At 34.7% G+C, this 15,505-nt stretch overlaps 1 protein-coding gene across 1 annotated transcript in view; it reads right to left on the bottom strand.

Annotated features, from left to right (window-relative positions):
- The window catches only part of LOC111050504 (tectonin beta-propeller repeat-containing protein), a 55,171-nt gene that overhangs the window by 13,050 nt on the left and 26,616 nt on the right, over positions 1-15,505 (bottom strand). Inside the window, exons 17-23 of the mRNA XM_039436385.1 lie at positions 14,840-14,990; positions 13,214-13,413; positions 12,313-12,522; positions 9,734-9,826; positions 8,141-8,276; positions 6,360-6,533; positions 2,257-2,387 (exon numbers count right to left, since the gene is read on the bottom strand). Of these exons, the coding sequence (XP_039292319.1) occupies positions 2,257-2,387; positions 6,360-6,533; positions 8,141-8,276; positions 9,734-9,826; positions 12,313-12,522; positions 13,214-13,413; positions 14,840-14,990 (1,095 nt within the window). The remainder of the gene's footprint in view (positions 1-2,256; positions 2,388-6,359; positions 6,534-8,140; positions 8,277-9,733; positions 9,827-12,312; positions 12,523-13,213; positions 13,414-14,839; positions 14,991-15,505) is intronic.

Below are 15,505 nucleotides of genomic sequence, written 5' to 3'. Positions count from 1 at the left end.
ATTTTTAGTACTGTAGATTTCAAGTCAGCTTACCATCAAATACCGATTCTTGAGAATGAACGACATTACACTGCCTTTGAAGTAGGCCGAAAACTTTATCAGTTCAAACGAATACCATTCGGAGTAACCAATGGAGTAGCTGCCTTCCAACGTACAATAAACGGACTTATAGAAAGAGAGAATTTGAACGACTGCTTTGCCTATTTGGATGATGTTGTCATTTGCGGTTCAGATCAAGAAGAACATGACAGAAATCTTAAGAAATTTCAACAAATAATGGAATTATATGGAAAGCAATAACACTAGCTCTAAGATCACGAGGACTTGATTCAAATCGATGGGAGGAAGTGTTGCCTGATGCACTTCACTCTATTCGATCTCTTTTGTGTACTACAACAAATTGCACCCCTCATGAACGAATGTTCCTACACATGAGAACCTCAACAAATGGACAGTCACTACCATCTTGGCTAATGAGCCCAGGACCAGTTTGGCTGAAGAAAATGAACCGAAATTCAAAGCAAGATTCATCAGTAGAAGAAGTTGAATTGATTGAGGCAAACCCAGAGTATGCTCACATTCGTCGCCCTGATGGACAAGAGTCCACTGTGTCGCTCCGTCATCTTGCCCCTAAGATAACACGAAAATCTAGCCGGGTAGAATGATATGATAAACCATATGTTTTCGTTGTCATTGATTCATTCATAAATATCAAATGTTGTTGATCCGTTACTAGTAGAAAGTCATGTTCAATTTTATTTGATTAAAGCTCTACAAATGAAGAGTTTACTTATTTCACAATGTTTATGAGGTGCTGAATTCAAACGGTAATCTCACTACACAGATTTGGTGAAAATGATGAAAACAGCTCAATATTTCTTTTACAATGATATTTTGACTGCAGGTTTCATTGAGAATCCTAATCGAATGAAAAACTACTTTTTCCTAAAGTTACCTTGAAAAGTGACGATTCCTGCACTGATTACAGAACGCAAAGATTCACTTTTCCGCTCTAGTGCGAGAAAAATTTTTTCTGCACTCCAGATTTGCAACATGGCAACACAAAATAGTTGGTGGGTTATATGGAGGATTAGTGCACGAAAACAAAAATTAAGTTGGTAACAATGACTGTGGTTAGATTTAGATAAGTATCATTTTAATGGCTACCCTACATTTATGATAAAATCCCTATCTAGAAATCCAAAACAAGAATAATGTTAATCTAAATCATAATTAAATAATCATCATTTACGAATTCTCATCATTTAATAATAAATAATAGTTCTTTTCTATTGATAATTATTATTTCAACTGCAAGAAATGAGAAAAGTAACAAATATATATACATTATAAAACTCGAATTTTGAGGTTAAATGATTACCGTTCGATATTCATATAAATAAAAATAATAAAAAACATAACAATACTACAATAAATATTCTCTGTTGTCTATGTTATTTTTATAAATATTTTTCAGTTTACTTAGAGCATTATTCTTGGTAATTTGAGCAAAAGTCTAAATTTCTGAATCGTGTTTCAGTAATATTTTTAGCTGGATAAAACAAACTTAGGTACGATTCTTCCCGCTAGGTCGCGCGCTTGTCGGTTCAGCCATCTTGTTGTCTTCAGCCATCTTGCAGCTCGGTTCAGCCAACAAGCTGTTGGCGTGTATTTTGAATGTGAATTTTTTGTTCCATCTGTATTTTTTCTGATTCTTGAATGAATAAAAATGAGAACTTTGGCTGAAAATTTTCAACTTCAATTGGATTATTAATTTTTAAATGAATAAAGGTTGTTATTAATAACAGCATCACACACACACAAACATTTAATGGATTTCAGCCATCATTTTACCCATAATTACCCACTTTTCATATTCAATGGTAACTGTAGGAAAAATTTAATGTCAAATACGCTGCACTCAAGAAGCCATTCCCAAGAAGCCAAAGTAAACGTTTCTTTCGGTGCAGCAAACTGTCACTTTGCGCACTAGTTGCACAAATAACACTATTCTAAAGATCAAAAATTTCAAAATTTTGAAGCGACAGAAAAGTAGTTATTTTCAATTCGAATAGCAGGATCCCCAATGAAACATTTGACCTACAGTCAAAATATCCTTGTGAAAGAAATATTCAACCATTTCAAAATTGTTTACTAACTCTGTATAGTTGACAGTGTTATGTCGACGGTCGGATACATGACTGATAGACATGAAACCGCTCACAAATAATGCTTTCTTGGTGAATGCTTGCTTACCGGTAGACCAGAGAGCCAACAAGTACCGGCCGGATTTTCATCTGTGACCGCAGACCGTCTGCAGACAGTTCCCGTACAGTCAATGGCCCACACCTCTCCGCCCGATGCTGACACGTGTTTGAAGCCACAATCTGAACAAATATACGCAACAAATTTAACCCTTAACTATAAAAATGGAAAGAAAGTGATAAATAGTTGAAACCATTCAGTATTGAATTGAATAATCTTTATTCATAATCATGTACAGGTACATCATGAATATCGTCAATATAATACAAATAAACATAACATAAAAAGTAGTAGAAAACAGTCTTAAACCTCCTATAGAAATAGCAAAAATTGATAAATAACAATCATAAATCTACAGTGTGATCTGTAAACTATTGTAGGGAGTACAGAGACAATAATATTAAATACTCCTTGAAATACTTATTGAAATTGAATGAAACGATATACGAGGAAAAACGAAGAGTACAATACGAGAGGTATATTTGTGTTTTGTGGTTTCAAATAGTTCCTATTTTTACCATTAATTTTTTCAATATTTAATCTTATTCATTCATCTATCTACAGTCTACACATACAATATACAATATAAATATACAATGAATTCATGCACATAAAAACATAAAATAACAACATTCATAATATTATAATAAATTAAGAGATTAAGACAGACAAAAAATTGATTCAAGAAAGAATGTTGTACGTAAGCGCACCTATTGTGATCAAGGCTCATATGCACCATCTCGGTTTAAACGGAGATAGATCAGCAGTTGGTTAAAACCCGGGATGAAACACATTTTAAACGCGACCACATATCACATATCAAATGCGATCATGCCTACGTGTTAACCGTAGATCAACGTTAAACGTCCGTTTGCACAGTCACAGTTTAAACAAAATTTCATTTTAAACTGGATTAAATCCGTATCAAGTCTAGTTTGTTATGATGTGTTTCGTTTTGAGTTTAAGCCACCAGCTGATTTAATTTCTTTTAAGACTGTGCAAAAGGCCTTAAGTGTCTCAACTTTTTCCTATAGTGAGGTCCATGTTATAATGCAGTATTTGATTAACATTGATGTTGCTATCCTTGTCTATTATTCGACAAAGCAGATAGCGTTATCCTTTTTCAGCTCCGCAACGTTGTCAGATCGTTTTTTAACAATGTAGAAATATAATTAACGAAATATTTAATCTCAATTATGAAAATTTATTATTTAATCAATTAAAAATATTTTTTCCTAACGAATAAAATACAATTGATTATTTTAAACAAGAACGTACAGTCAATATTATTCATAGACCAGATATACTGGTATCAGCTACAGTCTATTGGAGACAGTGGCAATGCAGAGAATCGGCACACTGTTTTGCTATCTTTTACCACTGCCACTATAACATGAACTTCACTAGGTGTGAAGAGACCATTGAACGTGTATGACACTACCCTAAACCTAGCGCCGCAGTGCAGGATGGTTTCTCACCGCTTGGCGTTGTTGTCATTTGAGATGGGTGTCTGGCTTGGAAGTGTTTCGGCCGCATTGCAGGATGACTGTTAACGGTTGCCGGAAGATCAACAGCTGGGTTTTTTACGTTATTTTTCGTGATAGAGAAATTCTGATTGCAGATTCGTTCTCAGCGACCCCAAGTTTAGCCTGAAGGCTCAGAATGTCAACAATGTTTTTAAATAATTAAAAATCATCATGAAAAGTCATTAATATGGTAGTACACCACGTTTCTGGAAACTTTTTACTGGTGACTGGAGTTTATAGGCAACACAAAAATCAAAATAATCGTGAGAAAGAAAACTGCTGATGAACGCGAATAAGACCGCCACTCCATTGTCTGTGAGGTGAGAAATAACATATTGGGGCTTAAAAAAGGTACTGCTCCGGGTGTAGATGGAATCTATTCAAAATGTCTGATAGAAAATTCTTCAGCAATATGTGACCCGTTGAAGCATATTATAAATCTTTGCTTCCAACAGAGGTATTTTCCAGATGAAATGGAAATAGCTACAGTTATTCCTCTCTATAAGGGTGGTAGTAGGACTGAACTTGGTAACTATCGTCCTATCTCCCTACTCTCAAGTATATCCAAAGTAATTGAAAAGTGTGTAAAGTCGAGGCTGGTATCCTATTTGGAAAAACACAACATTTTATTCAGTAATCAATATGGATTTCGAAAAGGTATGAGTACATCCGATGCAATTTTTAGAGTAACAAGAGAAATTTTGAGCAAATTAGATAATGGGGACAAATGCTTAGGAATATTTCTGGATTTACAAAAAGCATTTGACACAGTGGACCATAGAATTCTAATGGATAAAATGGAAGCAATAGGAATAAGAGGTATTGCATTGTCATTCTTTGAGTCATATTTAAATTGTAGAAGACAAAAAGTTAGGCTTGATAAAAAGACAAGTGGACTATTAAATGTGAATATTGGAGTTCCACAAGGAACAGTGCTTGGGCCAGTTTTTTTCTTAATATACATAAATGATTTATTAAATATAAATCTAGGGAATTGTTCCTTGTACTCTTTTGCGGATGACACAGTTGCTATAGTTTGGGGGGAAACTTGGCCAATCACCTTCCAGAGAGCTAATAAATGCTTTGATGTTATCAAGTCCTGGTTAAAGAATAGTCTCCTACATTTGAATATTCAAAAAACTAGATTTCTTCCCTTTTCATTGTCGTCCTCTGGATTGCCTCCAGATAATACTGACTGTAAACTAGTATCACATAATATAAATTGTGCCAGTCCATACAACAGCTGTGGATGTCCTACATTAGAGAAAGAAAATGAAATAAAATATTTAGGTGTAGTATTGGATGTACATTTACGGTGGAGCTCGCACATTTCATACATCTGTTCAAAACTTAGAAAATTAATTTATAAATTCGTTCAATTAAGGAATGTCCTTCCTATCTATCAATTAAGAATGGTATTCTTGGCACTGATGCAGTCAATTATCTGCTATGGTATTGTATCCTGGGGAAGTTGTGGGAGTTCAATTTTGAACCTCTCATAATTCTTTATAAAAGAATAATAAAAATATGTTTAAAGAGACCCATAAGATATCCAACCGAAGTATTGTATAGAGAATTTGGCGTTTTTAGTGTTGATACCCTATTTGAAATAAATCTTTTGAAGTTTGTGTATTTAAGACGTTCAGAGTTTCCAGTTATGGATGAACATGTATATTCTACTCGTCGAAATCTTGCTAATAAATTAAAAGAACCCTTCACAAGAAGTAGAGTGGCCTCCTTACATGCTTTTGCTAAGGGACCACGACTTTTCAATAAACTGCAATCAGATATATCAGATGCACCCAGTTACAATTTGTTTAAGAATAGACTTAATCGCTTCTATGAAAAAAAACGTTTAATAGAGGTGTAATATTATTTACATTTTTTTGCTGTCTTCATTCAAATGTAATTTATTGTTAAAGATTCGTAATCCCATCTTGTGAAAAGCACACTGATTATTGTATAAAATTTACTTTATTGTTTGATACCTCAAAATTGTTATTGTATTGTAATTAAGTTGACTCAACTAGAGTAGAGAGCGAGACATCCCTCATCGCAGGTTTAGCCTAAAGAGGGATGCACTGTGGTTTTTTCTGTTACATGCTTAATATTATTATCTATGTTCAATTATTATGCTTAAGGTATGTATTTGTATTACCAATTGTAATGTTCAACCATTATGTTTAATGTATGTATTTGTATAACCAATTATTGTAAAAATGCAGTGAAATAAACGAATTATTATTATTATTATTGTTCTATTGTCTCGGCTGCTTGGCTGAGCCTGGCTGGAGGGATCAAATAACCGACTGGATTGATTTTCGTCTGTCCGCTAGGCGGAACTACGCCGACCATTGCTGGGTGGAAGAGCTTACTGCGGCCCCTCGCATTCCCACCAACGCTGCTATTATTTGCTGTCTCAGCACCTAGTCCGAGTCAGACAAGCATCCAGCCTGCACTGCGGAGCTAGCTCAAGTGTCTCAACTTTGAAATTGGATGACTTTAACTTTGGATATTGAAAATAGTTGATATTCTAGCACAAAAACTGGTTGAAATGTGGAAGCTTACCAGTGGATTTGTCGCTGATGACCTCCCAGCGCGTGCCCTCGGGGAAGACAGGTGTGACGTCAGTCCTGATGTAGAGTCGACTGTCAGTGTCGAGGGCCCACACGGCATGCTTGCCGACCGAAACGCGGCTGATTGTCGACCCGCTGGGCGGCTCCACCGTTTCCCACACTTCGCCTACAATCAACAAATTAGAGAAAATTCGAAGTATTGTAAAGTTTTTGTTTTGTTGTGTTGATTTAGTGTTTGAAGAATTTAAATATTTTGACAAATTTAGGACAGAGCTTGTGTCTGTGGCCTAACCCCGATTTAACATTAAACACTGGAGTGCCTTTAGAATGCTTGCATCTATCGTACTCTCCAATAAAGCCTTATTTGAGATTTCATATACACATACGCTATTCAAAAAATACGAATTCCTCCGGTTTCTGCTGACTGAAAATGATTTTATCTGGTTTTGATGGAGTGGAAATTTGTTGAAATTAGGTACATTTTGACTATTTCATATCAATTAAGATTTTATGCTGTTTTGATAATTGGTTGTTTCTTTTTTTGAAATTTCTTACAAGTGTAATTAGTTCAAAAGCCTGGTTTTGTAGTTAAAATTTTTGTTCTGGTCGAATACAGGTACATATTGCATTTTTTCGTTGAGGCTACTCTTGAATAGAAATAAAAAATAAAAATCTAAGTATCTTTTTTCAAAATTGTTTACTAACAATTACCATTATTTTTTAGAATTGTTTACTTAAAATTACCCTTTTTAGAAAAGGATACTTGGATTTTTATTTTCTATCTCTACAGGTACATATGTATTGATGTACAGGTGCATATTCTGTTTGTATTTATGAATATTATATTTTTAATATTCACTTTTCCTTATAGGACTACTACAATATTGTTAAAATAAAATAAAAAATTTCAAGTACCCTTTTTTTTTGTTGAAACATGTTGTGGTGAATTGATAAAGCATATTTTAAAAAGGATACTTGAGAATTTTTATTTAATTCTATAGATTTTGAACTTTTTACAAGCTTTAAAGGAGACATATTTGGGTAATACTCTGTTGCTCGGTATTTAGATGAAAATACCTTCTTCTTCTATATACCGTGCTCTGTTGTACCTTTCGGCTGATGTGAATTTTAATACTTTGTAAATAAATGAATCCTATTATATTAAGCGAGCAATTACTGTATATCTGTTTATATTTTTGTATCTGGTTATTTATGTTCAACGGATCTCGCAAATTTCACGAAATTTGGAACAAAGTAGGTTTATGATATAAAAATTCGATTGCTCTAGGTCTCATCCTTGGGAAAACTCGCTGAACGACATTAAAAGGATAATTCATCCTTGGCTGAAACAGCTGAGACTTTCGTCGTCTGTGGATAGTAAAAAGTGAGTGAGTGATTCTGTGGAAAATCAAAATATCGCATCCCCGAAATTCATAAGCTGACGTAAAGCCAGCTGTAAAATATAAACACGATCATTTTAGAGAATTGTGTTCTGTTTATCAATAAATGAAAATAACGAGCGAAGCTCGGTGCCCCGATATTGATTAGTAAGTAAATAAATGATTGTACGGATAAAGAAGTAGAAGTAGTACTAAACAATTCTATAATTGAATAGAATAAGAATATAAGAGTATGTTGACCACTCTGATCTGATTGAGATACAGAAAATACTGTCTTATTTCATAATCGTTCTTAAGAAGTACAAGTTACTAATTATAATATACACACTTAGGGTAATTATAATTAGGGCGAGTGTCTGTGAAAAAATCTCACCGATAGGATTAGATGTGGTGATTCCGAAGCGCCAGTAGATTGACCCGTCCTTGGCTACAGCCCACACTTGGCTGCCGTGACCACAGCTGATGCTACACAGAGTCTGGTTACACGGAACATGTTCCCACGTAACACCCTGTAATCCAAGCAATTAGTAATTTATACCACACTATGGCCCCGGTTGCACAAAAGCCTGTTAAAATATAATAATGATTAAATTCCACGAGAACTAATAATAGAAGGTTTTTCTGAGACGAGGGCTTCTCTGATTGGCTCTCGTGGTATTTAAAATATAACTATGGCCCCGGTTGCACAAAAACCTGTTAAAATATAAGCATGATTAAATTCCAAGAGAACTAATCAGAGAAGGTTTTTCTGAGACGAAGGCTTCTCTGATTGGCTCTCGTGGTATTTAAAATATAACTATGGCCCCGGTTGCACAAAAGCCTGTTAAATTATAAGCATGATTAAATTCCAAGAGAACTAATCAGAGAAGGTTTTTCTGAGACGAAGGCTTCTCTGATTGGCTCTCATGGTATTTAACCACGGTTAAATGTAACAGGTTTTTGTACAACCGAGCCTCAATGTTGTTAGAGAGTGAAATACAAGATAAGATTCAAGCTATTCATGACAGTTATATTCAGATAGAATGAACTTACAGAACACTTGTTTTAAATTCTGAATTATTATTATTGTCATTTGTTACGTGAAGCCACAAATCTGAGCAGAGGTCAAGTGGCATGTAACATGTCATGAACATTTTTCTATGCAAAGTGTATTGCATTTGTATTAATTCAAAGTGTAAATGCACTGCAACATTCCTCCCTAGTATAGGGACACGCTTTTACAAGTACATTAGTAATTGAAGACAAGAATAGCCTATGACAACCACATAACCTTATTCTTTTGAGCAGACAATTGAATAGCTTGAGTCCCGAATTTTATAAGTCTAGATTGTTTGAAAACAAAAATCCATTCATCAAATATAAGATTTTGCATTCTTGATAAAGCTGTGATACTAATAAATAATTACCTCTAGAAACAGATTTTTGTGCAACCGGATATCTGTGGTTTCAGATACGAGTGCTCTTGAGATATAAGGACATTTAATTATTTTAATGAATAATTGTGTATCATTGAATCAATAAATGAATGAATTTAGTTGGATTTTGAGACTCTTCAACAATAAAAAGCCATATTTTTCAAGTTAGTTGAGATTATTATTGTCATGACTACTACCAATGCTCCGCAACTTCTAATCTCAAGGTTCAAGATCCCACGTAACACACATTAACATCTATGAATAACACAAATTGAACCAATGATTTTTTCACATTTGTTGGTTAAAGATTCTAGTATGGATTGGCACTAAATGTTTGAACAGAAATTGAAGTAAAACGAAATTTTGTAATCTATAAAAAGCGTAGTTTGCTACTTTGGATAATTATATTTTTTTCTATTGATATATAGATTTGACACTGTTTTCAGTTAATTAGAGTAGAATTGAACTGTATAAAATTCTTGTGACATTTAAACCACAGATAAATAAGTTGTAGATTAGTACATAACATCTTGAATCAGTTGATGACTTACAGCGGGACATGATTTGGTGACTCCTTTTCTGAACAAGGCATCTCCGTTAAGGCCGACTGCCCAAACACAGATTGTTTCCAAACTGTTGGTAGACTGCAGAAGAAAGGAACAATTTTGCATTGAGTTTTCCGTGAAAGTTGAAATTTCATCTTCAACTGTAGTTAAATATACGCATGTTGAGGGTTAAATGTAAGAGAGGGCTGGCTGTGCCCTAACTTCGCCCTCTTAGGTTATTAATAAAGGCAGCTATTCAATCAATCATGTTTTGTACAATCACAATCAATAATTATTCTAAATTCATTTCAACTTGATAGTTAATATTGTTGTGATTTCAATCAAAACCTCTATTATCTTGTTTAAGAACTCTATACTTTTAGTTAATATGAATTATCACTCAAATAGTATTTGTTGTCATTCACATAAAAAACTCAGCTAACAGTTTTTCAAACCAATGCCATTGAGCACGCTGCACACAGGGACATTAGTAACGGTCACTACTGTGTGCTAATACGGGAACACGGAATTGGAGATGTCCAGGACTCAAATGTAAATGACATTTCCAGTCCCGCATTCCCATAGTAGCTAGTGAACGCTAGCGAGGTCCACGTTATTATGGCAGTTTTTGATTAGTAATGGTATTGCTGTCCTTGTCTATCATTCAACAAAGCGGATAGCGCTATCTCCTTCTCTCTTTGCTATGTTGCCAGATCGTTTTTTTAAAAATGTATAATTAATAATTAATTAACAAAATATTCCATCTTAATAAGTGAAATTAATTATAAAATTATTGAAAAATATAATTTCTTGCTTAATAAAATATAATTGGTTATTTTAAACGAAAATGAACCGTTAATATTACATCAATAAACTTTTATCAGCTAACGTCTATAGAAGGCATTGAAAAGACATCGGCAACGTTTTTCTCCTATCTTTCTCCATTGCCATTATAACGTGGACCTTACTATAGTTGACGCTACTAATGATCCTGAGTACAGCGTGCTTACTTAACTCATCCAGTAAGTACTGAAATTTTGAAAACAATACAAACAGCAAATTGAGTCAGTCTCAGGTCAATGCCTTAGTTCAGGTTTGACGACGTCAATCGTGTATGCTTGAATCCAAAGCTTGCTTTACATTTATGGTATAGAAGATATAGAAGATTCAAAACTTAATTCACATTACAGAACCAGGTGTCATGGTAACACCTACCACATCTTCAGCTGAACTAATGTGTTTGTTATTGTTCAATAACAATTCAATGGCAATGAAAAAAATCTGGTGTGGTACACTCACACAACTTTCCTTGCTCATTGAACTGCAAGCCTCATTCTCAAACGAGAATAATTTAGGGGAATAACATAATGACGATTTGCGGCAACATATTTGCAACTACGATCAGACTACTGTATATGTGTATATTATAATTGTTTTCAGAGTACTTTTTCCTTTGTGTAAATTGTGGAATTCGATGATTTTTTAAAAGTCGTCAAAACAGCTGTTCTACAGATGAAATATCTTGACTATGACTGTTCTTTTTATAAACTGCTCTACCTACCTCATGCACGAGAAGGAGGATACAAAGTCCATTTTTCAAGGATGGAGTGGACCCCCCATTATTTTCCCAGGAAAAAGACTCATGCCAGTTGATAGAGCTGATAAATAACTATACAGGGTATGAATTTGAAAAAAATCTTTAGAGCCGTTTTTTAGAAAATCGTGAAAAACATGGTTTTTTAGTGATTATCCGCCATTTTTCTCATGAATATTACGGAGCTCCTAAAATTTTCGCAGAGATGAGACTCATGCCAATTGATAGGGCTTATGAATAGCTATCCATGGCATGAATTTGAAGAAAATCGTTAGAGCCGTTTTCGAGAAAACCGTGAAAAACATGGTTTTTTAGTCATTATCCGCCATTTTTCTCAAGAATATTACGGAGCTCCTGAAATTTCCCAGAAATCAGGCTCATGCCAGTTGATAGGGCTTATGAATAGCTATCCATGGTATGGATTTGAAGAAAATCGTTAGAGCCGTTTTTGAAAAAAACGTGATAAACATGGTTTTTTAGTAATTATCCGCCATTTTTTCCGCCATCTTGAATTGAATTTTATTGAATTTCTTATTGTCGGGTCCTCATGTTATAAGGACCTTAAGTTTAAAATTTCAAGTCAATTGGTTAATTAGGAATGGAGTTATCGTGTTCACAGACATATCGTGTTCACAGAGACCAACACCCAAAAATAATGTTTTTGGACTCAGGGGACATTGAAACGTATAGAAAACTTGAAATTGGGGTACCTTAATTTTTTTTGGAAAGCAATACTTTCCTTACCTATGGTAGTAGGGCAAGGAAAGTAACAACATTGATTCAGCAGACGATGTGTAGGTGCTACCATGAAACCTGGTTCTGTAATGTGAATTAATCTTTGGACAAATATAGTGGTATTGAAATCATCAACGTTATATTCTTTCAAATATATAAAATGATGGAGAACTATTTTTCAATACAGGCCATTTCAACAAGTTGATTTAAAAGACTAATCCGGAATCTATTACGGATGTTTGGCGTCTATGTATACCTGTAGCGACACATCCACCAGTTTCGTGTTTCCGATCTCCTGCCAGGGCCCACTGACGTTGAGCCTTGCCACCCTCAGCCAGCGTCGTCTCCGAACATAGTCCGTGAACTGCTTCTTGCCGTGATAGCTGGCCGGAAAGTCCACCGCGTACTGCCAGCCCTCCTTGTCCACACCGCCACTGATGTGATAGTCCACTGCCCAGTCTGTCAACTGCAACAGTAAAACATACAACTTGAGATTCTTGCCGTGATGGAAAGTCCACCCATCCTTGTCCACACCGCCACTGATGTGATAGTCCACTGCCCAGTCTGTCAACTGCAACAGTAAAACATACAACTTGAGATTCTTGCCGTGATGGAAAGTCCACCCATCCTTGTCCACACCGCCACTTATATGATAGTCCACTGCCCAGTCTGTCAACTACAACACCAAAGCATACAGTTTTCAAATTGAGCTACAGCTGATATCAAGCGCTTGCAGAAAGGTCATATCTATTTTTTCAATTCAATTCTTTGTTGCCTAAATTTAACAACGTAACAAATCAAACGTTAATAAATCAAAGAAATCTTATCACAAGAAAATAAAATAAAATTACTACCCAGAACTAAAAAACTAAATAACGTGTTAACCGTGGTTAAATTAACGTCATCCGCCAGAACGAGTGCACAAATTGCATAACAACAGTATGAGTTTAAGTTAAATCAAGATGAGAATGTTATTACAGTCTCAAGTTACAATTACAATTTCAAGTGCTAAAGTTACAATTTATTCAACAGTGATTACATTTAACAGATGAAACGGGCATAAGTCTGTAAATTGATAATCAACTAGTACTCAATGCGATTCTTGCCATCCTTCATGATATCCTTCTAAAAGGATTTTATTTGACTTTTGAGCTCACCCATGTCCAGTGTTTTGAGAGGAGTTTGGCGGTGTCCTTTGAGCGCTTTTTGCGTCCGGTGGAGTCGCTCCACATGGGCCTATCAGTGGGCAGGCCGTGTGTTGTGAAGCCGCTCAGTGGGTTCCAGCGCTGGTTTTCGTACACGTAGAAATATCGCGAATCGGTCATCGCGTGTATGTTGTCCACGCTCTGTTCATGGCCTGAACAAACCAGATATTTATTCATCAATACAACACAATTTAAAATCATAATACAGACATCGTTCATGAGAGACATAGTTTATGACATTTTAAGACATAGTTTATAATTATTATTAAATGTTGATCCTAATTAAATGCTGTGAATCACCCCGAAGACTTCTGCTACTGCAAATATTAACAACAGGGTAAACACGTGATTCAAGTCATCGGGGTGATTTACTGCGTTTAATTTGGATTTTTCTTCAATAATAATTATTCATTCATTAGTATTTTAATAAATGCAATATCTCGGTAATTTACATAGTTAATAATTGATTTAAATCGAATAGAAGGAATCATTTCAACTCAGAAGAAGAATCAAGAACTCATTTCATAAAACTCGAATTACGAAAACTTTTCCAAAAACTTGAATTACGGGATTTGGAATTGTTTCTCTCTGTAGTTGCGGGAAAGGCAATACAACTCAAAATTGATTCTGTCTCGAATTGAGGAATTTCAGTAAAAATATAGAAGCTTGCAAAAATCTAGGGTTGTTGAACAACAGACAGACAGACAGACAAAAGATATTTATTTCTAAAAAAATGCACTTTACATACAAAGTAATAATCTTATGTACTCATTATCAATATAAAACAACAACAAAGAATAAAATCAACCTCATGAATACAGTAAGCCAAGTAAATCTTTAGAAAATGGTCTGCATGGGCAAAAAATGCCTGTGCGCAAACCAGAGTTGCATATTATAAGTTTGTTAGAAAGAAAGGAAACACTAATTTTGCTGCATTCAGAATCCTATTTAATATTATTATTACGTACAGAGGATTATTGGATAGCTCAAAAAAATAATAAAAAGGTTAATTATTGTAATGATGCATACAGATTCCAAGAACAGTAGTCAGGTTGTCACCACCAGCGAATTTATCAATTAAGGTAGGTATAATTTGTTGTGATGATGTTTTCTGAATTGTCCACTTCCAGCTGTATTAAAAATTTCTTCAATTTCAATTTAAATAAGGATTTTGAGACGTCCTGAAATACTATGTGGTGTGGGAAGTGACGAACCAAGTTACGGTACAGAACATGTGAAATATAGAAGGAATTTGTTTGTGTAAGGGATCTCTGGAGGGGTATAACTGTAATACCAGTGTTAACAGCATACCGCGTTTGATGCATATGTGTAATGGGCCCAAGAATGTTCATGTTGGAGAATAAATGTATTAAAATGTTTTTAATGAAGAGCTGTCTTACAGTCAGGACCTCACTCTCCTCAAAGAGAATGTTAGTTGAGAAACGAGGATTTTTTTTTAGAGCTACTTTCAAAATGGCTTTCTGGACAATAACAATTGATGTATTTTTTAATGAAAAATTAATAATTGAAATATAATCACTTACATCAGTGCTGAAATTGATAGAAAGATGTATTTACCAGATAAGAATGTTCCACCCCACCCGCTGGTGTAGACCCAAGGCGTATTATCGAATGAAATGCCCCAAGTCACACCCTTGTTGCAAGTTTCAACTATTTGCAGATGACCGCCCATTTGCCTCCAGAACATCTCCTTCAGAGGCAATATAACCTGCAAAATTGATAAACAAAGAATCAATTTTAATATAGTGTGTTTTAATGAGTGTATCCTCAGAGTGTTCATAAAAATGATTTGTCATTTTTTCTTAAATAGCTAGCATATTAGTTATATCCTCATGTGCCATTCAACACATACGATTCAATTAGGGTCACTTTCTCGGAAATGCGTTACCATTAAACCCGTTTAATAAATGTATGGTCGCATTTATTATGTGTTTCAATCGAGTCAAACTGATAACTTTAACTAGAATTTCAGTTTTTAGTTTCACATTTTTGACTTGTGCCACGTTTCACGTGAGCAGCGCTTCGCACAAGGGTAACTGATAATAATTATAAAGTCTATTACTGGCACAATTTCTGTTAGTAAGCACTGGTAAGTATATTACAAAATACTCACGTTTTGGGAGCACCATCTCGTGCGAGGCAGGAGTAACTCTTTTGGAGAGAGTGACCCTTTAATGATGTTTTATGATTATGTGTTATCATTGTTAAATAAGCATGAATAAT

The sequence above is a fragment of the Nilaparvata lugens genome, chromosome 10 (assembly GCF_014356525.2).
Source record: "Nilaparvata lugens isolate BPH chromosome 10, ASM1435652v1, whole genome shotgun sequence".
NCBI classification, from domain to species: Eukaryota; Metazoa; Arthropoda; class Insecta; order Hemiptera; family Delphacidae; genus Nilaparvata; species Nilaparvata lugens.
Note: the sequence above shows the minus strand (reverse complement) of the source record. Positions and strands in the feature narration are given on the sequence as shown.